General features: G+C 41.1%; 10 protein-coding genes across 10 annotated transcripts; 3 read left to right on the forward strand and 7 right to left on the reverse strand.

The window, feature by feature from the left end:
- Positions 1 to 1,303: 1,303 nt before the first annotated feature.
- On the forward strand, positions 1,304 to 2,268 carry EAF02_005131 (uncharacterized protein; the record flags this gene model as incomplete). The annotated part of the gene is given in 4 exon segments (XM_038901179.1): positions 1,304 to 1,481; positions 1,580 to 1,648; positions 1,753 to 1,956; positions 1,967 to 2,268. The coding sequence occupies 4 exon segments, from the start codon at positions 1,304 to 1,306 to the stop codon at positions 2,266 to 2,268; spliced, it is 753 nt and encodes a 250-aa protein (XP_038758519.1).
- A 1,278-nt stretch (positions 2,269 to 3,546) lies between these two features.
- On the forward strand, positions 3,547 to 4,047 carry EAF02_005132 (uncharacterized protein; the record flags this gene model as incomplete). Its single annotated transcript, XM_038901180.1, has 1 exon — positions 3,547 to 4,047. One exon carries the CDS (start codon positions 3,547 to 3,549, stop codon positions 4,045 to 4,047), a length of 501 nt encoding a protein of 166 aa, XP_038758520.1.
- A 2,766-nt stretch (positions 4,048 to 6,813) lies between these two features.
- On the reverse strand, positions 6,814 to 7,887 carry EAF02_005133 (uncharacterized protein; the record flags this gene model as incomplete). Its single annotated transcript, XM_038901181.1, has 1 exon — positions 6,814 to 7,887. One exon carries the CDS (start codon positions 7,885 to 7,887, stop codon positions 6,814 to 6,816), a length of 1,074 nt encoding a protein of 357 aa, XP_038758521.1.
- Positions 7,888 to 9,112: 1,225 nt separating this feature from the next.
- On the reverse strand, positions 9,113 to 10,196 carry EAF02_005134 (uncharacterized protein; the record flags this gene model as incomplete). The annotated part of the gene is made up of 4 exons (XM_038901182.1): positions 9,113 to 9,399; positions 9,478 to 9,756; positions 9,810 to 9,845; positions 9,932 to 10,196. The coding sequence occupies 4 exons, from the start codon at positions 10,194 to 10,196 to the stop codon at positions 9,113 to 9,115; spliced, it is 867 nt and encodes a 288-aa protein (XP_038758522.1).
- A 1,203-nt stretch (positions 10,197 to 11,399) lies between these two features.
- Positions 11,400 to 12,275, reverse strand: EAF02_005135 (uncharacterized protein; the record flags this gene model as incomplete). Its single annotated transcript, XM_038901183.1, has 1 exon — positions 11,400 to 12,275. The coding sequence occupies one exon, from the start codon at positions 12,273 to 12,275 to the stop codon at positions 11,400 to 11,402; it is 876 nt and encodes a 291-aa protein (XP_038758523.1).
- Positions 12,276 to 13,021: 746 nt separating this feature from the next.
- On the forward strand, positions 13,022 to 14,148 carry EAF02_005136 (uncharacterized protein; the record flags this gene model as incomplete). The annotated part of the gene is made up of 2 exons (XM_038901184.1): positions 13,022 to 13,421; positions 13,448 to 14,148. The coding sequence occupies 2 exons, from the start codon at positions 13,022 to 13,024 to the stop codon at positions 14,146 to 14,148; spliced, it is 1,101 nt and encodes a 366-aa protein (XP_038758524.1).
- Positions 14,149 to 15,987: 1,839 nt separating this feature from the next.
- Positions 15,988 to 16,935, reverse strand: EAF02_005137 (uncharacterized protein; the record flags this gene model as incomplete). Its single annotated transcript, XM_038901185.1, has 1 exon — positions 15,988 to 16,935. The coding sequence occupies one exon, from the start codon at positions 16,933 to 16,935 to the stop codon at positions 15,988 to 15,990; it is 948 nt and encodes a 315-aa protein (XP_038758525.1).
- Positions 16,936 to 17,868: 933 nt separating this feature from the next.
- On the reverse strand, positions 17,869 to 18,727 carry EAF02_005138 (uncharacterized protein; the record flags this gene model as incomplete). Its single annotated transcript, XM_038901186.1, has 2 exons — positions 17,869 to 18,049; positions 18,252 to 18,727. 2 exons carry the CDS (start codon positions 18,725 to 18,727, stop codon positions 17,869 to 17,871), a joined length of 657 nt encoding a protein of 218 aa, XP_038758526.1.
- Positions 18,728 to 20,331: 1,604 nt separating this feature from the next.
- EAF02_005139 (uncharacterized protein) lies at positions 20,332 to 21,339 on the reverse strand (the record flags this gene model as incomplete). Its single annotated transcript, XM_038901187.1, has 1 exon — positions 20,332 to 21,339. One exon carries the CDS (start codon positions 21,337 to 21,339, stop codon positions 20,332 to 20,334), a length of 1,008 nt encoding a protein of 335 aa, XP_038758527.1.
- Positions 21,340 to 22,685: 1,346 nt separating this feature from the next.
- EAF02_005140 (uncharacterized protein) lies at positions 22,686 to 23,576 on the reverse strand (the record flags this gene model as incomplete). The annotated part of the gene is made up of 1 exon (XM_038901188.1): positions 22,686 to 23,576. The coding sequence occupies one exon, from the start codon at positions 23,574 to 23,576 to the stop codon at positions 22,686 to 22,688; it is 891 nt and encodes a 296-aa protein (XP_038758528.1).
- Between the last annotated feature and the right edge of the window lie 443 nt (positions 23,577 to 24,019).

Below are 24,019 nucleotides of genomic sequence, written 5' to 3' on the forward strand. Positions count from 1 at the left end.
GAAAAAGGTAGCCGAGTCCTCTCTCATAACGGCAAGGAGAAGTCTGAGATTCTTTAGTGGAGCATCCCATCAGCCCATGTGGATTCCGGCAATTCATAGGGATGACGAGTCTGATCGCTTGGCAATCAGAGCATGCGACGACAACCCCGCTCTCCTCCAATTATACTTCAGGATTTGGGGGTTTATGCTTAAATGTTAAGAAGGAAGCGAAACTAGATTTGTTCTATAACATTGGCCTGTGGAATTGCATATGGAAATTTGTAAAAAGCATACGACGCATTGGATGGTAAATTTACTTTACGTTGGACTTGCTTCCGTGGATACTGGGAATTGTTGGGGCTAGAACTAAGGTTCCCTTGCGATTTGATCATTAGTATTGCAAAGAGTAAGACTTGATTGATTAAGCCTCATCCACGACTGAAGTTCTACGACCTCGTTGTGGCATTCGCGTGATGGTATTTTTGGTATAGAATGCTGCAAGTTGCCTGTTTACTTCATGGAAGAGGCCGGAAGCTGGATTGGACTTTGACTAAAGTTTGAACAATAGATACCTTAGAGGGCTCAAAGCATTGCTGACCCTCTTCCCTAGTCAGCTTTTAAGACGGCAAATCGTAGTGGCACTCTACAAGCTTATAGTTAAGCTCTCCCTACGGAGAATACTTGCGCGTCCTACCGTTATGACCAGGTTAGGGACCAAGGATTGATATTTGTTATACAGTCATATTCATTGGTTCTTCAGTGAATTGTACTCCATTATGAAAGCTTACGACATTATTGATGGGGAATTCTTCATATCATATTCCCTAACAAGTAAGAAGAACACGGTGAACGGTGCACGTTATTGGAAGTGGCTTGGACCAATAATGAATGAGATGTTTCGAAACAAATGGATTGACTTCAACTAAAGCTTACGAAATTCATTGCGAAGACAGCAAGTACCTTATATTTGCCAAGACTGAATGTACTATTGACCTTGCTGGTGATAGTGGATATCAGTGACATTCATGGTGACGACTTGCTAACATGATGGCGGTGTTGATGAATGGAGAATACAGTGGTAGGAAGTATAGTTTCAAAATAAACAATTAATACCTTCAAGAACATAAATAGGTTCTCAACGTCTCTCTTTCCTATCACCATCATCCTCTTTATCTTCACTTCCACTTCACCCTTTAAATTTGAACTCAAAGCATTCTTTTGGATTTACATTCTTGAACATTCAATATGGTTCAAATCTCTAAACTTGCCTTTGCTCTTTCGGCAGCTTGCCTTGCACCTGTCATCGCCCATCCTGGAGAACACCATGATCACCATGCCATCAAGCGAGAAATCATTGCTCGTGATCAAATGGCTTCCGCCTGCCAAAAGATCTCTCGATTCTTGCTCTGGATCGTTAAAACATCGTCAACTTAACGCGCGATCCGTTGCTCGTCGTGCAGAAGCTGCTCGTTCTCTCCGTGCCAAGCGCGATATCAAGACTTGTGAGTAGCACCTACCAATTCCTAGGACTTCTATTCCATTCGAAAAACTATAGTATGCGACATCTCTACAGAAACATCATACTAATATGAATCTACAGTGCCCAAGAAGTTCCGTCGTGATCTCGCCACTCTTGAAGTCTACGAAGCTATCAACCACAACCAAACCGGTGTTCTCAACTACAGCGTCAATACCCCAGAATCCACCATCTTTGCCGCTAACACCTCTTGCATCTTGACTCCTGCCAATACTGATGGCCTTACTACGTTCTAGGTGAAACTATCCGCCAAGACGTTACTGAAGGACAAGCTGGTGTCCCTCTCCATCTTGAGGTTCAATACATCGACATCACAACATGCGAGCCCGTTCCCGAGGTCTATGTCGATATCTGGAACGCTAACGCCACTGGTGTCTACGGTGGCATTAACGTCACTGGAAATGTCGCCGATGGTGGTTACGATTCTACCTTCTTGAGAGGTATTCAAAGCTACCGACTCTGACGGAGTCGCTACCTTCGATACCATCTTCCCGGCCATTATGATGGACGTGCTACACATACCCATCTCCTCGCTCACTCTAACGTTACCGTCCTTGCAAACAACACTATTCAAGGAGGCGCCGTTACCCACATTGGTCAACTTTTCTGGAACGAGGTTCTCCGCAGCGCAGTCGAAGCCACATACCCATACAACACCAACACCCAAGCCGTTACCTCCAATGCTTGATGACATGTGGTCCATCGTCCAAGCCGAGAACGATTTCGATCCTTTCCCCGAATTCATGTATTGAGCGACGATATCACCGATGGATTATTGGCCTGGATTCAGATCGGTATCAACACCACTGCAGATTGGTCTGATGATGATTACTATAGTGTCGCAGCTACCATCCAAGCTGATGGCGGACATGCTAGCACTTCTAGCTTCTCCGGCGGTGGAGGGTGCCGGTGGTGAGGGTGGTAACGGTACAGCTCCAGGGAATGGAACTGCCCCACCTTCTTAAGGAAATTGCAGATTTCAAGTTTACTGTTACTGTTTGTGTAAATAAGAGTTCAAGTAACTGCAGAGCTACTGCTGTTGGCTCACCGCATGTTAGATTATTTGTTTCAAATATACCTTTTTGACCCTACCTTGGCATTTATCAAGAACGGATACTTATTTATTTTGAAAGTGATGATTTGGTGATAATTATTGTAAATGCTGAAGCAGCTACTAATCTAGACATCGAAATTGAGCCCCCTCATGGTGATTATTTGGCGAGGCCACGGAATATTCATTTGACCATGCAACTCCGTATTTGTTCTAAAGCTTCATTCGTAGTGCCTTTCTTCGAATACATTAAGGTAAGGTTTATCTTTTATTTTTTCGAAACAAGTTATAATACGATTGAATCTTTATTTTCCTTCTTGTTAAGTTATTGAAAATGGTGGAAAAGAATTCAACATTCACTTTAAACCATTTCTCAATTCTATGGATGCCCCATGTTCATACTATGTATCGCCAAACATACTGGTACTTCAGTAATAGTCTATATTCCTTTGCTTCAAAAGCTCGATGTCTTAGTATTTGCTGCTGATCACTTCCATTGCCTAATCAACCAATATTTATTGTTTATCCCCTATCGTAGAGTGCGTTAAATGGGCTCCGTCGCTTAACAGGGATCTTGTCAACCAATCAGATCATCAGGATTCCTTGAATTTAATCTAATATTCACAGTTTATTCTTTAAAATAAAATTCAATCCATATCATATCTATATCAAAATTTCAAATATAATAATATATACTAATCTCCAATCTTTGCTTTTTAAAATTTTAAGAAAATCGAAATTTGAAATTAAGATTCTATACTATAAGTAATGTGACTGAAAAACCATTGAAATAGCTATTCTATCCAATAAGACTTTATTATTCAAGGTATATCGCACGGACCACTTTCGGAGCTCCCGGAGGCACTCTACTCGAGTACCTACTTATATAGTGGCTGCATCTCAACCACCATCGTGAACTCAACTTCAAACAATTAACCTTGATCGCCTTGAAAAAAACTTCATAAGCTTAAAGGTTATCATGGAACTCACTAATACATACCAAGCTCTCTTCCTCGCGATATCTTCCCTTTCGGCTCTCACCACCGCCACATCCACACCCCCTACCGACCCAGCATCCACATGCTACACCTCTCCACTCCCTACCCTCTGTCCCTCGCTTTCTAATGATACACGCTCTATCCCCTGGGGAACCCCTTCATTCCTCCTTCCAAATGGCACAGTCTGCTGCGATTCTCTTACCCAAATACGCGCCGGTATTGACGACATAGATACGCAGCTCCTCGGCCTCCTAGCTCAAAGAGCAGCATATGTAAGAGAAGCGACGAGATTCAAAGGGACATTGGATACGGTGGATGTGCCGAGTAGAGATCAAGAGGTTATTGAAGGTGCGGTTGCCAAGGCCAATGAGACGGTACCGAGGTTGCCGGAGGTGGTTGCAAGAAGTGTTTTCGAGGCGATTATCAATGGGAGTGTGCCGTTTGAGGAATGTGTCTGGGGGAGTTTTGAAGGGCTGGTGTAGAAGTGGTTTTGGTATGTCTGCGGCAGTGAGTGTGGGTGTGAATGCCAAATTGAACGGAAATTAGAATGGAGACGAATCTAGACCCACAACATTCGAATCCGTGGACCAACTACTTAGACATGTCAATTTTTGAGTGGGTTTTATGTGGAGGGCTTGGGATATCTGTAATATGAAGTTTTGGGAGGTAGACGCTAGGATCCTTGAAGCGAATGAGCTGTAGAGTTGAGCAGGTTGTCAGGGGCGGGAGAGTGTGGGCATCCATGGATTGTAGATTTCTAATATCAATAGCCTCGCGGTACTAATCAAGAATTGTATCACAAACGAAGCATTCTAGAGAGATTGAATGATGCCAAGAGAAATTCAAAATGTTGGGCGAACAGACGCTAAAATTTAATGGCTAGGACCTCGATATATACGGTCATCGTCTCCACTATCTACAAGCCTCTAAAGCCCATAATTCCTCATATGTATCCAAAAAAATATTTATAGCACTAATCTTGAGTTTAGGGACTTCTACAAAAGACAACTTCGTCGAGTTCAAGAATATCATTGCACATACTTTGTCAAACAGGGCCAAGGTGGAATAGATGCATTGCAAGCGAATACCACCAGTATATGCTACATACCCAATGGCTATGTCAAAGATCATGCTTGCCATCTCGAGGACTGTCCCATCGATTCGATTCGAAACAATGGTTTCCATTGTGTACTAGAAGACCATAGGACCAGTCTGTGATGAGAGAAGCTCGTCGAATCACGTGGTGGCTTCAAGTCTGAAGTTTGTGGCTATGGCGTTCATGTATTTGAAAGACACGATGTTTAAGAGCATCCAGAAGGCCTGTTTTTTTCAATCTAACGATGAATCCAAACGGCATCACTTTACTAGAATCGACGTTTCAAAGCAGATACTTTGCTAAAGACTGATGAATGCCTGGGGCTTCTACTCAATGGCGATCAACAAGCGCTCTACAAGCGCTCTATCTGACTTCAGTCATACGGCGATATGATCTGGTCTCTTCGCTTGGACCTTCTCCTCACTCATCAGTACGTATTTAAGAAATAAGTTCTGAATTTGGCTTCTAATCCAGAGAAGACAAGGTTGCTTAGTTCAATTTTATACAACTATGTATTGCCACATCGCTTAAATACCAGGGATTCAAAAATATATGTATAAAGCGAACGTTCACGGTTGAGCTTAGTTGGTGGAAATCTCTTCAGAGAGTGTGAGGTACTTTCCTGTAACACACAATGTTATCATAGCCATTGGATTCACCTTCAATGTAGCTATGATGGTAATATTGCCGACTTTTGGGCCTGGAGCTTCGGTTATCCTCGGTTGACAGTTAGGAACGGCTTGAAGAAACTCACTGGAGATAGCCCAATGGGTATGTTTCAAGTGAATCAAGGGAAATTACCAGATGAATTCTTTGGGCCCACACGTTGACTGGATAATCCGTACTCACCATTGAAAGACTCTCAAAATGGGTATCGGCCAGAAGGGAGAGAAGGGTTGTTACTTTGGTATGTTTTTGCTAAATCTTATGATGAAAAAAAAAATTGTACTTAAAGCTTATAGTTCTTGGATAAGTTTCTGTTTCCTCAGGCTAGTAATTGGCTTTCGAGCGACAGTCCGTTGAAAGATTATAAAGAAAATTTGTGGAGGCTTAGATTAATAATCCAGAGACTTCTCTGGTATTTTGTTATGCATTTGCTTTCCAAATACTATACCAAGAACTTTTCACTAAGCACAATCCCAGACAGACTACTTATCAGCTTTGATGTGCTTATTTTAGGTCAATCCATGTATTGAGTACTGGAATTACTTGTATTCAAGCGTTTCTAGTCTGAACAAAGCCATTGCATCGCTAGAGCAGCTCAACCAGCAAACACCACCCCGCTTGGTGATTGCCATATCAGCAGACTTGCTATACAGAACAACAAATCATCACAACTAACATGCAAACATATTTCTTGTTCAAGGCTGGCTAATAAAATATAAATAGCAACCCAATAACATGACAACATAAGTCAAAACTGAAATATAAAAATTTAGGAAACGAAACTTCACAGAAGTGTATTCCTTTCTTGGCATGTTCACTTTGACATACAACACAGCCTGAAGTAAACAACTATGGAAACATAATTCAGCAGAGATTGATTAAATGTTCTAAAAACCAATCCAGACAAAAAGAAACAACGATGGAAAAGAAAATTTCAGAGAAATCTGTTATTCATCGTTAGAACGAGGAGCACAAAGTCACACAGGGCATCTTTGCAAGTTCAACAATGCTTGGACTAGAGTATGATCAGAGCATTGCGTAAGTACGCTTTATGTTCAGAATCTGTCCTCTACGAAGGATTTCTCTGTTGCGGAGCCTGGCCTCAACATAGTGGAGAGTCAAGGAGTAATTGCCACTTGGATGGCGCAGACATATGAAAAAAGGATCTTTACTCACCATACATTTCACCTTTCAAAAATCACGTGCATTGTATTTCTGGTATTCAATCTTATTAAATTGATCTGTATGGTCTTTCTGTCCCACTAGCATTTCTTAAAATACATTGCTACTTTCAAGTACTTCTTTTACTTCATTATCTCCTGAGAACTTTGTCCGAGACTCGAAGTTGAAAGCTACATGGTTCTTCTTAATTATTTGAGGTTTTCATACAGTAAATGCCATTCAACATGTTTGGCTATGTGAAGCTGACGGTATGATATGACAAAATCAATCCTCAGAGAGCATTCTGGGTTCAGCTAGCCACTGCTTAGTTCTCAGTATCGTCGTCGCTGTTCTCGTCCGTGATACCCTCATCCTCCTCGGGTTCCTCATCTTCATCCTCCTCGGAGTCGCTGGCCTCTTCATCGTTGTTATTATCGCTGTCCGATGTTTCGTTGCCCAGATAATTTTCTTGGCGATCAAAGGTGCCAGCTTCAACCATAATCTGCAACTTTAGACCCTCCCATCCCTCCTTGTTCTGGTAGAGCCAGATCGGAAGATTAGGGGCCTTCCTTGCTATGCTTCCCTCAAATTTTGCTTGAGTATCTGCAATTACTTGGTCTGCGTATGCTTCCGAGACCTTTTTAAAGGTCGGCAGAGCCTTGTAATTGATCTGAATTCTGCGGCGCTTCTCCTGCAACATGTCCAACTTAACATCAAATTCAGTCCATTCAATGAGCATGAGCTGGCGGTTCTCATTGATATCGCTCTTGGTTGTGTAAATAATGGTTTCTCTGAAACTCAAGCTCCAATTGTCGATATTGCTTAGTCTATAGTAGGCCGCCCAAGGACTGTAGATGGCTGATTCGTGGGAACAGTCACTCACTGCAATTTTGGCAACCTTAGTGGCTTGCATGACGTTGCACATGGTAATGAAAGCCTCATCACTCCAATCTCCTTCAACAATCGGACAGATGCGATCAATTAATGGATTAAACCAAAGATTCTTCAGTGGTTTCAGTGGTCCAATATAGCCTCCAGTTTGCGCAAGGGAAGCTACGTTGCATCGTTTGTCGTGATGCTGGTCCTTGAACCACTGTCTCGATTGTCGGCAGACGCGCAATGCTATGGAATATGGCTCATTACTCCATAGTTCAAAGCTTTCTCCCACTTTCTTACATCTGACTGTAATATTTTGTGGCTCTACGATATATGTGTGACTCCAAATAAGGTCCAATATTTCGTTTGGGAGATGAATGGGTGCCTTCCTAGAGATATCGGAGGCACGAAGTGGTGCAGATTGATTGCTGATCTGATGATGTGTATCAAGGTTTGTGATTTCCATGTCGATCTCACCGGATGGGTCCACCTGTTCATTGATTGACGATCTTGAGTTCTCCATTGTCGCGTTAGGTATTGATAGTTCAAAAGTAAGCTTGAACTCGAAGTTAATAGTCGAGAGGATGACGTGGGAAGTCTTTCGTTGTAAAATGTTATCAAGATAGTATTCAGAGATAAGAGTTGTGAATGGATGTCTTGAAAGTGTCCAGGATGATATTTTTGAAGGAGAAATAATCTAGCCTTTATAGACTGCTAATAATGATTCTGAGAAGTGTTTAGATTATTACCTGGTAGCGCAATAGCGCGAGTTTTTCACGCTATCGCGCTATTCGCGTGGACCACCGGGAGAGAATCGCCGTATCTGGATATATCTTGATATCATCCTTACTATATACAGTATAAGCAAAGCTTTTTCTTTGTTCTTTTCTTCGTGTTGAAGGCTCCAAGTTCTCTTGTACTGCTACGCTTAGCTTTTGAATTCACTTGTTCACTTAGCATTTATGCAAGCCGACTTTCTTCTCAAGAGGAGAAAAGGAATAGTGATTTTGGTTTTGTGTTTAGGAATGAAGATAGCAAAGATAGAGTAATCTCGTTGAATATTCGATTATTGTGACCAGAAAAAGTCTTAATTTTGTATTGTAGCGAGATTGATTTCAAATTTCATGTCTCACGTTTTTGATAGTCTCGCAATCTTACCTTTCCCTACACTCTGAGCATCTATCTGTGAGTTATCGATAAATGCTAAATTAGCTAGCTGTTTGAATCCATACTACATCTCCTGAAACCATACCGAGCAGAGAATGTATCTTAGCACAATAACTAGTATCTTGTTTGCACTTATATAAAAGAAGGTCTATACTCAGCAGAATTTTGCCTCGCAATGAGTAGTATATCAATCAAGTTTGTAGCGCATCCTGTTATTTGATTTTTTGTGTATTTGCTCCAGATGTATTTCCCGTCGTCAAGCCTCGCTCTACGATTTTCTCGGCTTATGTTGCTAGGCATGGTGCATTTGTACAAACTCCGTAATGCAATTTAGCTTCAGTTGTATTTATAAACCAAGGATGAAACTGAAAGAGTTATACGATCCTCTGTATGTTTGTTGAGTCGCCATCAACTATCCATTGTCTAAATGGACTTTGAATTTGATAGGATAGGAAACTTGTGATATTTGACATGTCGATAAGGCTCAAATTTAGGAAATAATATATTTACTGCAATTAGTGATTCAATGAACTCAAAATATTTATTATATGGATTTGGTTTTGCTATTCTACCTCAATTACCTAATCGGTGAAGTAGTCATCACTGTTTTCATTTTCGATGCCCTCGTCTGGCTCAAGCTCCTCGTCTTCATCCTCGTCATGGCCTACATCATTCTCGTCGCCGACATTGCCATCTCCACCATTTTCATCCTCTCCAATCTCAGGATCAAGAGATCCAGCCTCTACCATAATTTCTAAATCAAGGTCTGCCTTAGCTGTCTTTTCAAAAAACCAGGCCGGAATCCCTTCCACCATTGTCCTTTCTTCGCCATTACGCTTGGCCTCTTCGTCCGCCATATCTTGAGCATCTTTTATTGCAATGAGTTTCTTCAGAGTTAGCCTGGAATGATGCATTTGAATGCTCCGAGCCTTGCTTTGGTACATACTTAGAGTTATTCTGCTGCTTTCCCATGGAGCAAAGTTTGGTCTATAATGCTCGTCGAAGCTTCGTTTCGTTGTGTACATTATGATTTCTTTGAAGCTTGAACTCCAATTTTCTATGTTTTTCATACTGCAGAAGGATCCCCATTGACTCTTCAGAGCATCCTCGGCATGTGTGCAATCGCCAATAGCAATCCTGCACACTTTGATAATTTTCAAAACTTCGCAGAGTGTGTAGAAGGCCTCTGATTTCCACTCCTGTTCCATGATGGGACAGAGTGTGTCTATTTCTGGATTGAATTAGAAGTTTTGCAGGGGCTCTAGGGGCCAGACGTACGTAGCCTCTGCGGTGGGCCAAGTGAGATACGACATGCTGTGACTTAGCCCACTGTCTCGACCGGCAGAAAATTTGTGAAGCCTTTGACGGTTGCATGTCACTATGGATCTCGAATGTGTTACTGGATCTCTTGCATCTAACAGTAACATTTCGAGGTTCTTGGATCTCGGCTTCGGCCATAATCGTGTCGAATATCTCATTTGGAATGGTGGAGAGATATGATAACTTAAGAACTTTTGCGTCAGACAGTGACATATTCTTGAATGCGATAGTTGATGAATCCATCTTGTAGGTTGATTTTGTTTGCCTGAATTTCGATGGTATTGCTTCTTCTGGATTCAAGCTTGAAAGTGTGATTGTGGTATGGACTCTGGAGATGTCGCCCATGGAAATGTTATTAAATTAATGTTGCAGTTAGATATTATCAACGCAAAGTAGTCCTTTTAGAGAAGATTATGTTAGGAAGAGAAATATGTAGTAAGCATTCAACATACAATCTTTCTGGTTTAGATAGAGGTTTTATAGGGGATGTGCTCATCGATGCCACGCAATTGTGATGTGGCATATCGCCGTAATGAGGGTAGTTTCTCACAATCTTGATCATATACAGTACAAACAAACTCCTTTATTTGTTCTCTCGCCTATCTTAAGAACTGTGAACTTTTCAATACGGCTGTCTGGAAATCTTCAGTTGACTTGCCCTGCTCAAAACATGACTGTCGATTTAACTCCCCCTCCGCCCCTATCTCGTCCCACAAGCGGAAAGAAGAGGTGGAAATGAGAGCTAGTGATCTGGAATGTGTCTTGGGAGGGTAAAGTAACGATGCCTTTCTACTGATTAGTTTATCACTAGATCATTATGATTAGAATAACCTGATTTCGAATTTCTACTTTTGCCTATTTTTTGAACTGTTATCATCAAGTTCCAGAGGAATTACAATCTATCTGGCCCCTTGAGTTCCTATCACTACTTCTCCAATCAAACCGAGTAAAACAAGAGAATTGATTTTGGTACACCCTGACTGAGTACTTGTACAATTGTGGGAGACATTACCAATCTCTAGCATGAAACCGTAGGCAATATGATCATTATGCCTTTGGTATGTCTGAGTTTTGAGTTTATTTTTTAATTCATCAATTGAAATATGATCACAAATACTTTATTACATAAAGTTGCTATCAGTCCGTTAGTGGTGGCACGTGAATGAAGCCCATGATACATTCTGTCATCTGTTTAAGACTTTCTTTTCTTTTTGCAAAATACAATGGATAATTATAAGGTTCAAAGTGATTTAAATATGGTTGTACCTCAGTGTGAACACACTTCAGTCTTTTTATCTTAATATTTATATTTTCTCTTCGACATAATGTTAACTTTCTTCTTTCTGTATTCCTCCATATTCTTCCGATTCCTCGCTGAAGTCTGTATCTTCTTCACCATCTCTATCCTCTGTCCCTTCACTTTGATTCAGACTACTAGTGCCTCACCAGATTGTTCATTCTCTCTGCACATGCGATAGATGTAGATATTAGCTTTGGAATCAGTTTCCTCATTACTTTTCGGCGATCTATCATCATCATCTGCAACAATTAATCCCCAGGGTCGAGCGAGCCCACTTCAACCATCGGCCTCAAGTTGAAGTCGCGCCTAGTACGCCCAGCTTCAAATAACCAAGCAGGTACCCCATCCTGCTTAATCCTAGAGATTCCTTCGCTTTTTGCAACATCATCTGCCATGTCTTGCTTTTTTTCTGCAACCTGAAGTTTTCGGGTTGCAAGTCGAGCCTTCAATCTCTGCCCTTCACGAGCTCGCTTCTCGCGATAGCCTAGAGTAACTGGAGCTGGAGCTCCATTCCAATCAACGAATTTCATTCTTTGATGCACGTCAAGACCAATCTTTGTCGTGTACATCAATGTCTCCGAAAAAGTAGAGCTCCAGTTTTCGATTTCGGACCACCAGTAGAAGGAAGCCCAAGGTCCTCGAGCAATGTTGTCAATGCCAAGCGTATGAGAACAATCACTAACAGCGATGCGCTCTACTCCAATAGCTTTCATAAACCAATAGAGAAACTCAACGGCTTCTCTTGTCCATTGTGTTTCGTTGATTGGGCAGATTCGGTCACGTCTAGGATCTAAGTAAAGTGATTTAACCTGGCTATGAGATCTCCTGTGGCCTTTTTTTCGCAGAAGTCTTGCTACGTTACTTTCTGTGCTGGCCCATTGTCTTGATCGCCGATGGACACCCAATGCTGTGATATTGGATTTTGCTTCTGTACTGTAGATCTCGAAGCTTTTTCCAACAAGTCTGCAGCTGACAGGAACGTTCCGACCCAGTCCAGTATCTGCCATCTCCCAGATCCTTTCGAACAATTCTTGTGGGATATTATTCATGGTCGTTCGATTGGATCTCGATTTTGTTCGAGACGTAGAAGGTGCAGTAATAGCTTGAATTGAGCTTCGGGACATGGTGGTCGATATTAATGTTGGTCCTTGTCGTTGATTGAAGGGAGGGAATTGAAAAGAGGAAAATTCGATATCGAAGTGATATGAGAAGGATAGTTTAATGGATTGCTATCGCTGATAGATATCGAATTGCCTTGTCAAGATTTCGCGAAAAGATTCAAGTATCAGTTAGACCTAAGAGAGAATATATTTTGGGAAGAGAATTTCAGTATTTTTCGCCCATCAAGACCGCGACCGCGCGAACACGCGATCAAATGAACGGAATCATTACGCCGTATTATAACGGGATACGAGGTTATATTGATTATATACGTGCGCCAGATTGAGAATTAAGCGAGACGTTTCCTAAACCTGCGCAATTCGTTTCCCCGCATCACATTTTACCGAAATATGTAGTGCTACCTAAAAACTTTATCTTCTATAGACAGAATTTAACTGCGTGATATGAATCTTGACCGTAACCTCGATCTCTTCGAATGAGTATACATTTCTGATACGGTGACATATCTTTGATCTTTCGATCGGGGCCATCTATACCGCATGATAAGATGTAGTGCCAAAATATGGACTATTCACTTCTCATGAAGTTTATTCGGTGTAATCAAGCTCGACCGTGTTTCCTGTGGTTTGGTATAAATGTGTTCATCTTTTCAGGATCAGTTTCTTAAATTCTTGTTAATACACAAACTGCTTTGAAAATACATTTGTGATTGAAACTCCATTTTTCAATTGTACCCCCTTTAAAGAAAATGAAAAAACAAGGGAAACCCATGAAACGTTTGGGACGAGCGCGACCAGCAGCTCAACAGCCTCTACCAGATACCACCTGTGATGTAACGCCAGGACTTCAAGCTTCTACAAATTCGACGGAATCAATTCCTAGCTCGACACAGAATGTTTGGTTTGAAAGTTTACCAAACGCGACCGGACCAACTTTTAGCGCTAATTACATGGCCCAATTCTCATCAATTCCGCCAAATGACCACGTCTTAGCTCCTGTCTCCTCTCGAAAAGTAGTGCTAGATGAATTCACAGTTTTCAGAAACGTTCCAAGAGAGATCCAACTGATGATCTGGGAAAAGACCGTCGATGTAAATCCGCGAAATGTTCCAGTTGGAATCATGCCACAATTAGGCCCGGGGGATTCAAGTTTCGAACCGACATTCCCATTCCAGAGGGCTTCATGGCATGTAAAGATTATTACGAGGCGGCCAGAAAACGCTACAGTCTATTGGATGACCGCCTGAAGGCTAACGACATGTCCATGGTACAACATCTTCCATCTAACTTCTGGTTCAATCCCGCGATCGATAGATTTTGTCCAGTTCAGGAGTGGAGCCCTCACAACTTCGAAGTTGGTCTCAAACTTTTCTTCCAAATCCTTCAAGTTTCGAGAATTGCGATTAATGATTACGCGACCGATGATGCGCGCCATAATTGCGAGACATGGCAGAAATTTTTTCATAAGGAAGGAATCTCGAATTGGAGCCCATATTTCAAGGATATATTTTACTATATCACATTTCAACGTTTGAATACAGATGTAGAACTCTCCTTCGTACCTAACGACAGACCTTCAGACGACCCAGGTAGATTCTATTTCCAGAAATTTTATCATTTTTACAAGCATTGGACCCAGATGCTCGATGCTAAAAGGGGATACAAAAGGCTGGCCCAACTTCAGGCAGACCAGAAGTGGCAAGATGAATCGGCTGAAAGAGAGGGTAAGCCTAGAGTCAAGCTCACTGATGTTCCTCAATGGCTATTTGATGTTGAGAGCGATTGGTCAGTTGCACAACCCAGGTTGATGATCGAGACACGTACCTTTACAGCTCATAAGCTCTCAAGTCTCAAAATGACTATGCCACAATGGTGAGAGTTGCAAATATAATGGCTTTGGTTGGACCTTTTTGATGTTGGTGCTGTTGGACAATTTGAATTGGTATTACATAATTGATTCGTGTTCTGGAAACTGTGTTGTTCATACGCGGCTAGCTGTACATGAGAACTAGTCCTTGAGTTCTATTGCCATACAACTATTGTCTCTAGTCTTGGGTCTGATTTGAAGCTGAATATTGAGGATAGCATATTTTCAGAGATTTTGAATGAGATTCTGCGATTCTATCGAGACGGATTTGGTATGGGGGCATTTGGTTGGGAAATATAGCAGCGCATGATGTATGATATGGAAATTTCTGCAAGAAATTTCCAAGGAGGGAGGACTTTCAAGTTAGCGTTGAGAAATTAAAATGATAAGGACCGATTCAAGGATTTTCTGGTCCGAGAGTTACAATAGTGAAAGATTAATCTGTACAAATAATGATATTTGAAAACTGAAAATTTCGATCAAGCCGTGAAAATAAGCTGGCTATGTATTTGTTAAAATTCAATATAGACTATAATGAGTGTACCGCTGGTAATACTGGCTTGTTTCTTAGATTTTCTTACGGCTATTGGATGACTATAAACAGAATATTCATAAGGGATATACGTGAGTCTTGCTTTAGTCTATAGAGCTATAAATTCGTATACTCCGCGTCTTAGACGAAGTAAATATGCCTCTATTTTGTTAAAATTAAAGATAAAACATTTAGTAATAAAAGTGTACTGAATACAATAAACTGGAAAAGCGTTATGAATAGCGATCAGCTACTTCAATCGGGAGAAGTTATGAAACTTCTCAGTTGAGAGAAATGGGTTGAAAAATAGGAGTTGATTCTTCCACTTATAATCATTTCTTTGCAATTGCAATTACACGTCCAACACGGCAAGTTTCCACGTGGACTGTTGTATGAGTGACACAATATCGACATGTGATTTGATGACTGAGTCTATTCTGTTTTACATCAATGTGAATTCAAAGAACGCGAGCTCTAGCGCTCAGTTATTTGTCGAGACTTACAAATTGCATTGATCACCAGGCTTCAATATAGGATTATTGGATGAAGAGAAAACTTGGTCTGCTTGTTTTTATCAGTCACATTAATCCTTATATTAGTGGATCGTCACTGTTTGGTGCATTTAGCCACAATCTCATTACAAAAATCACTATCAATCATTTGAAATTAATGTTCTTTCTTGATTGTTTAAGAAAAACAAATGCATGGGACCTTTGCCACAATTTTGACATTTTCAACCCTCACTTGGAATTGCTTTTCGGACATTAACAGTATCAAATCCCTGAGCCACCACTTCATTACCATGTTTCTCATCTTCAGATACTCTCGAAGTCGCTATATCTACAAATTTTTATTTCTACAAAGTATAGTTCAATTGCTGCCAATGAATTCAAGATCTCAACATTTAACATTGTGCTATAGTTGGTTGTGAACGGAAGGAACTGTTATACACGCCACTCGGCCATTTCTCGAGAGTAAGTAAACTTTCCAGAAAGCCTGCCAAAACTCTCAGCTAATGATAGAAACCACTAATCACTATGGACTTTTTCTTATGTGTCAATTTGCTAGGTAGCGACAGATCATTAGTCACAAACTTCCCTTGTGTAGCCCCCCATTTTCGCTAATTTGACCAATCAACGCGGGCCACAAACTCACTCCGCATTGGCATATTCTGAATAATTGGGATACAGGTATGTTATGTTAAGATAAATATTCTATTGAGTGATGATATATCATGATAGAATTGCTAAACTAATACATTTCCGGTGTTTTCCACCTTCTACCCAAAGCCTAGGATTTCCCGAAATGATTTCCCGTCAATCCTCCAGTCCATTCCTCTCCGCAAACAATCTATCTCCCAAAATCGTGACGGAGTTGACAGGATTTGCAACCATTTCTCGTTGCTCTGGTCTAGTCCATTTTCCACGGCAGTCAAACAACCACTGTGGACAAGCAGCAAGCTTGACGCACTCTCGGCTGTGCTTCTTGTTTTTCTCATCTTCAAGAAGTTGTTGCTTCAGGATTTTTTGAAGATTCCCAAAAGATGTGTTTTGTCGACGCGAAATCTCCATTTTCGACTTCATCATCTTGGGAGGAAATGCTGCCCTACGATCGAACTTAGTAAATTCGATGTCTTCATCATGTTGAACCAAATATCGGGAGGTGTAGATTGTGACCTCTCTGATATCTTCATTCATCCAAAAAGGAACCGTTAGGGTCGAGAATGAGCCCCATTTGTCGCAAGGAATTGATGCAGATCTCTGGAATGCACAATCATTCAGAGCAATGCGTTCAACCTTTACATCGCGCATCTTCTGGGTCAAAGCGTCGCATTGGTCATCAGTCATGGATGTCATAGGACAGATGAGATCGGTTGAAGGGTTGATCCAGATGGATGCGGCTGTTCCAGTACCCAATGTAGTAACAAGTGGGAATTCCATTCGCGTGTCAAAGACGGGTAAATAGAACTTCATGGCGATAAATCTGGATTCGCCGTTTGCGTGGAGGACCCCCGGAATTGAATTACGACTCCTGAAGGTATAGAATAGCAAGTCGCCATGACCTTGAGAGAATTTCGCATCTAAAACCCTATCACTCGAGAACACTGTGACGGTGCGCTCATCTCGGCAAGCCTCTTTCCAGATCACCAGTCGCAATTCTGTTGGCAAGCGAGGAAAGAAGTGGAACGTGCTTAGGTGCTTTTCCAAAAAGCCCAAGGACTTCTGTTGGGAGCTATTGAAGCTCTGGGGGGTTGTTCTAAACATGTTTCTGCTTCGGAAAGTTGGAAGTTCGGCTTTGTGTAATAGGTTGATAATATTAGTGTTGAGGAAAGCTGATGGAGCTCAGAGCTCAGGAATCTTGTTGGAAGAGGAGATTTATATGTGAAATCTGGTTTGATTTGATTGATGTTGTAAAGAAGAGGATGTAATAATCAGAAATTTGAACGGGAAAAATTAAAGCTTCTAAGGGAATGGGAACGAGCCAATTACAACCAAGCTAAGCGAATAAGACCGTAGCAAGGACGCGCGAGTTATTGAACGTTGTATTATAAATCGGATGAGTCAAAAAATACCGTAAATGAGTTGATACATACTTGGTACGAAAGCTCGCTTATCATTACGGTGCAACAGCGCTAGGAAACCTAAAGAGCTGCACTTGTGTAAATGATTGAGTGTAGTTGCTGTGCAAAGTTACGAGGGTCTAGTTTACCGGGCTAGTACTAGCATAAGACGTGTTCATGACAAAATCCACATGTAGATTACAATGCAGTTTATAGGATTTATTAAAAAATTGCAGATATGATTCAGAGACAACTGGTTGCTCAAAGGTAGAAGATCTGGCGAAAAAGTTGATGCCATCAATGAGGTCACAAACGCTGACCACAGTCCGTCGAGGATTGCTGTTCTTATACATCAATTCCTTTCTCCCAGAAACCAATTTCAATTCTCGTGACCACTTGAACATCACGTATCCTTTTTCCATTCCACAAGCCATCCCTACGTCTTTGCTCGTGAATTAGAAGTAACCATAATTATCACTAGATAATCTTGATACACACTCATTGAGAACTCTTAGACTTTCACAGGGTCTGTGGTTCTTGAGAATACATTTCCATTGAACGTGGCGAGGATGTCCTCATTCTTGAATAAATAAGTCTGAAGAAATATCATTTATAAAAGACTCCACCTCCAGAATTCTTATCCAAACTCCCTACTAGTTCTAACGCCAATGAAGCAAGAACTTGTTCCTGGGTCTCTGCCAGTTGCCTGATCTTTCGAAAAGCCATTCTGGGCATTCAGGTAACCTCTGTGCCGGGTTCCTTCGTTGCCCTTATCATGATTCTTTCTGACTTGTCGTGAATGAGTTGCGGCGAGTTCCCTAACCAAATGAGTGGAACAATCTCATCGCATCACAGCAATAAGGTAGTCCAAATTCTGATGAACCATGCAATATGCTTATATCTGTCCCACAAAAGAGCTCTGTAGGTTGATCATGAATCCAAGATTGTAGCCTCAGTGTCTCTTTCGACCCAGCCGGCTTTATGGAACCATTTCTGGGGCAGAGGGCGTAATTGAAATACCCTCTGAGAATATTAAGAGTAGGGAAGATGTCTATGGCAATCGTCTCTACATTTAAATCTCTCAAGCTTTTCACAAAATGACTACTCATTGAATTTACCGGCCAAACAATATCAGAAGTTGGATTTAGATAGATGCGATGATTCTCTATCTCTGGTAGGTCTAGCTTGTTGAAATCCTTTTGAGCGGCGAAGCCGGCTTTGTAATGCCGTAAAGCTATTTCTCGAGCATTTGCATTGACGTGCATGATGGCTGGGACGGGTTGATTACTTCGGAAGCGAGAGAGTGACCTGAGATCTAAGTATCCGCTATCGATTGCGACCTTAAACCGCGATTCACGTATCCATACGATACGTTCGTTATAACAGGCTTCCTCGAATATCATTGACTCAATATCTGCTGGGAATCGCCGACTGAAGGGAACATCTTTATTGGTTGCGGTATCGTGGATTGTGGAAATACCGTTGTTGGTAGACATATTGATTCCGTTTGCATGTTTTTCTTTGGAGCTCATTGAATGCGCTTTTCGTTCCAATAGACCTGACCGAGGTAGATAGATGGAATGTTGAAGATTTGAAGATCGACCCCAGTTTTGATATCAAGAGAGTTCTATTTGTAAAGAAGCCAATTAGCAACAGCAAAATGTTGCAACAAATTCAGGTGTGAATTATTGATGGTTGGGAAATTGACTTACCTTTTCAATCGTATTTGGAAGGTTTATAGAAAGTTAATGTCTTGATAATCTATATGATCTTAATGAAGTCAAGAAACTAATATCGAGTATGCGTCTTTATATTCACAAGATTTCCTATGAAGATTAAACTCAATCTTGTAATAATCTTTGTCGAGTTTACTTGGGACAGAGATAAAGTGATTATTAAATAGCTAAATGACTTTATTTCGCTTAAAAATAATCGCACTAGTATCTCGCTAGTTTATTAACAATGTTTTGATTGGTGCTGGGTGAATTCATACATTTAATACCTGGGTAGGTAGTTGTAGAAAACAGGCGGCTGTACTATATTTTACGTGATGCTCCGATTGACTTGAATTATTGATAGAAAGATTTGTTTCACGAGTCATTGTAGGACGTCTAGGCCTAGGAATAAGCAAGTCTCAAAACTCAGCAATGTGGTTATAAATATACACAAATTTCGCAGCTGGATGTATGGTGGTTGCGATACGAGTGAATATACACGCATGAGCACGCACTAGAGCACAAGTGTAATGCACATAGCTTTCGTAGCTCTGAATCTAGAATAGAACACATAAAGACCTATTTTGAGACATCATAATCAACAATAGCAATAAAACCATGCTCAAAAGTCTCAAATCGTAGCACTTTAAATATTCTCAAATTTAAAGAGCTTCATATGTTTTGATGAATGATAACGTTTCCATGACAAATATGGGAGCTCATAATCTGACATTTCTATAATTCGTATCTGTAATGTGCACTGAAATATTTGCTGCAGTTACCGGAATTGATCAAAGGATACTGATTAAGATTGAGGGTCATTAATATATAGTTAGTTTGGTATAGTTAATACTGATATAGTCCCTTTGACTTGTCTGTAAATATTCGACGGTTCACTTATACATTGATTACAAAACATAGAGTCACGGGATACATAAGGAAGGCACAAGATCCATGATGAACCAATTACTATGCTATTATGGAGAATTGTCAGAATTGAGTCTGATTTATGTAGCTAAGATAATCTAAGATGAAATGTAGACCCAAAGCTCATAGCTCAAGTATCTGCGAAGAATAGAATATCTTCCTATTATCATAACCGAAGAACTAGAGGAATGCCCGAAGCGATATTTATCACTCTAGTTCTATTCCCCCAAATTCTGTACCCGTGCACCTTTTGGTAAAAGCCGAATAATAAGTAAGTTTTCAGAACCTCAGTTGCCAGCTTAAAGGAAGAAACCACGGCCTGCAGAATGCGCTGTGTGACCACTCATGATTTAACTCGGAAGTACCTATATCCCCCAGCGAATATATTTTGTCGTTAAACTATGCACCAAAACAACCAATGTTCTGCATCCGACCCAAAATTCCACCATGGCCTCAATCTACAAGGCCACACAGCGCATGAGCTCCGGTCGAGTCCATGTTTTCCGATGCATATAGAGCCAGCTAGGCATGTGAACCAATCTTTCACCCGACATCTTATCTAATTCATTCTGAGCCTTTTGAAAAGAATTAAGGTTCTCAATCAAATCTCCCAGTTCTTCAAACATGGTGTCCGCCTCCATAGAATGCATCGTGACTTCCTCGGAATGTTGTTCGAGATTAAGCTTGGTAGAATTGACAATTCTCAGAGGCTGACGATAGATATTGATGGGATGTAGCGAGCTGTAAGCCAGAATCTGGCGAAGATTATGATTCATCCACTTTGGAATGACGACAAACGTTTGCAATTTGTCCGTTAGCCGGGAACATCGAAATTCAAAAGAATCAATGCATAAGCGTTCGATATTGAGGCGATTGATTATCTGGCTGAATTTCAAGAATTGGAAAACTGTCCAGATGGAACTGCCGTTGCGTACAGGGCAGATGATATCGATGTTAGGCTTCAACCAGATACGTGGGAGTGGAGATGAAGTATCAGAAGTTGGTGCATAGATGTCAAGCTTTTGTGATTCTCTTCGAGCTTCGTGACAGACTTGCATGATGGCAGGAGTCTCGGATGTAAATCGGAATCCGACGTCGTCGTTTTCTCGGTCGGTATAGACGGGCCAAATAGGAACTGCTCTTGGTTCTAGAGATGCAAATTCATATATCTTGATTCGGAGTTCCAGTGGAAGATCCATGAATTGATGGAATGTGTCTAGATGGGGTTTACGAGATTTCTCTTCGAGGTCAATGGTTGAGGGTACGATTGAGTAGTTTGGTGGGGGAGGTGGAAGAGACTGTAGGCAATTTTCCTTTGCCGGAGACTCTTGAATGATGGGTGAGCCAGGGGATTCTTCTTGTGGCTCCTCTTTAAGCGAAGAGACACCAGGACCGGTGGCATTTGGCATTAAGCTTCTCTTGTGACTTGCAGCTCCTGCAAAGTGATCGAAAAACGAGTATGACATCTTTTGTGGTGATGATGTTACTAAAATTCAATAAATGCAAGATTTAATGGTGAGACTATTGTATTTCGATGGTGGAGAGATAAATAGTAAGTTTGTGTCAGTAACTTTGATGTTGACAAATGAGAATGAAGGAGTTGATCGATGGGGGTAAGCTCCCTTTAAGTAAGTACCCCAAAGCATTAAATACTTTTGCTTACGGTCATGATTTGTCAGGTTTACTTACGGTATCGCGAACTTCGAACGCGATGAGTATACGTTACAGACCTACTCATGCAGCCATACGGCTTTTAAAGACATAAATTTTCACCGTAAACATCTATCTAGACACTAACAATTGTGGCGTCGATTAAGATCGCTAATCGAAGAAGCAACGGCAATTTTCAAGGTTCGCGTCATTTACGTGGCGCTGTCTCTCCAAACTTGATTTTTTATGCAATTATATCTGTGACCCTTTCCCGGGGAAACGGCGAACTACGCTAGAATATGTATGAAATTTGGCCATATTCTTACAACAACCGTAAGTGTGATGTAGAAACAGGTATTTTGTGAAATGGCATGGTGATGACAAAGCTAGGCAATCATTGGAACTGCAAATTCATGAGTTTGTCAATTATCAGAGATTAAGCATCGCAATCTTTCTCGCTCAGCGAGATTACGATTGAACATACATATTACCCCTGAAAGACTATCAAAACTTGCATATCTCCAGCATTCATCGTCTCGCTTACATCTTTCACCCATATAAATACTTTTCGGTCCGCTGATCCATCAAGAAGCTGGCACTTAACGGAACAAGTAGAACCGCACCCAGTTCGAATATGCTTCGTCCCACTTTTCAGATTCTTGATTCCGATTTGATAATTAAATAGTCTCACAAGCGTTGCATCTTCTCTAAATCGTAAGAATAGTTTTTTTAGCGGTGTCAACCATGTTGTCGAGAAATTATAGCATTATCGAGCAGCTACATGACTATCGCAGGACCATCTTGAAATGAACTAGGCCTGGTATATATCCAAACAATTTAGAAACCTATCCTGCAGCCCCAACCACCTTGCCTAGCTTGCCTATAAACCTGCTCTCAACAAAAGGATAGTCATATCGAATCGGAAATATCATCCTCTTGATTGTCCAGTCACAGTCCTTAACTATATTTTGCTCTGGGTATTCCATCTTCCATAGTACGAGCTCGCTTGAACATTCTATTTCCTTCGTATTCCTATTATAGGGGGCCCCTGTAGTTGACATAGTAGATGAGACACTCGAGTTCTCAACGATTAAGTATGAATTAAAATCTTAGTACATAACCCTGTGGGATGAGTAAAAACACCTCTTAAACCAGTCGTAAACTATTTTGTGGCAGTATCAACTGAACTCAATGGAGTCCAGCCTTTCCAAGTCCATATCTCATTCTCGCTACCACCATCACTCGTCCTTCCATATATTACTATATTCCCCACTTTCACTGCCGGCTTTTTCCAAGAACCAACGATGTGATTTTTAAGTCTCTCAGGGACCGGTTTACCTTCTGCCAACGCTCGTGTAACTTCTTCGTCCCACCGTCTTTCGTCCTTCTCAATATCTGCAACATGTGCATCCAATGCCTCTTTCTCCTTATTACAAATTAAATCAACCCCAGTAATAGGTTCAAATTCAATCGTTAAATTCCTCGATTTCAGTCTATCATAGAACACAAAAGGCTCGTAATAAATGAGTATTTCATTGAAACGACGCCCCAGAGATTTTGACAATCCTGGGTCATAATGATCAGAACGAACGGCAACTTTATGCAACTTTGTGCCACACAGACGTTCATCTGAATTAATCATGTTGCTGAAGGCACCATATCCATGCTGATTTGTCTGCGCAGCAACAATTCTGTCTGTATCCCAATTGACATATATTCGCGGCTCACTGATGATGTTCATTCCATAATATGTTGGAATGTTGATTCCGAAATCCAATTGATAGAATTTGAGGCCGATGGTACGAGATTCTCGAGATACATGCAGAATTGAGGGTATGGCACTAAGAGTTACCCAGCGATTCACCTGACAGGCGAACCGCCTTCGTTCCTCTTCAAAATGTCCGAGACGTCGGTACCAAATGTCAAGGTTGCGTGGTTGATTGGCAACGAGTTCCCAGATTTTGAATCGTATTTCAATGGGTAGTTTGAGGAATCCAATGGTATTGGGAGCGACGGGTCTAGGAACAGACGGGGTTTTAATGATCTGATCCATGATGAATTGAATATTGATAGATGTCTGATGTATAAGGCCAGCGGATCTAATGTGAATCCAAGTTTTTGAATATAATGCGATGTTTTCAGAAAACAATGTATTCTATCTAAGTCGATCCAGATATATGAAGCGCTCTGATATAGAACTGCAGTTCCAACTATTGAGAAGCCTGATTGATGTAAAATCGAATGAGAGTTTTAGATGATATCGGCCCCCTGATGCATTGATGAGCCCTCAGACAGGTGCGATCGAACGAAGTACTATCCTCTAACTTTCTTTGGTTCTATGCCGAGTATAAGGAATTGAGATATCGATACTGTCGACTTGATAGTTCAGAGAAGAACGATGTGTTCTCAAGCAGAAACTTTTGAAAACAAGGTAGCAGCGCCAAGAGGTGATGTCAAGATGCCGATAGTCGGGCTTACATACACACTTGACCAATC

Source organism: Botrytis sinoallii (genome assembly GCF_014898435.1).
Source record: "Botrytis sinoallii strain Bc 23 chromosome Unknown BSIN_008, whole genome shotgun sequence".
Taxonomy (NCBI): Eukaryota; Fungi; Ascomycota; class Leotiomycetes; order Helotiales; family Sclerotiniaceae; genus Botrytis; species Botrytis sinoallii.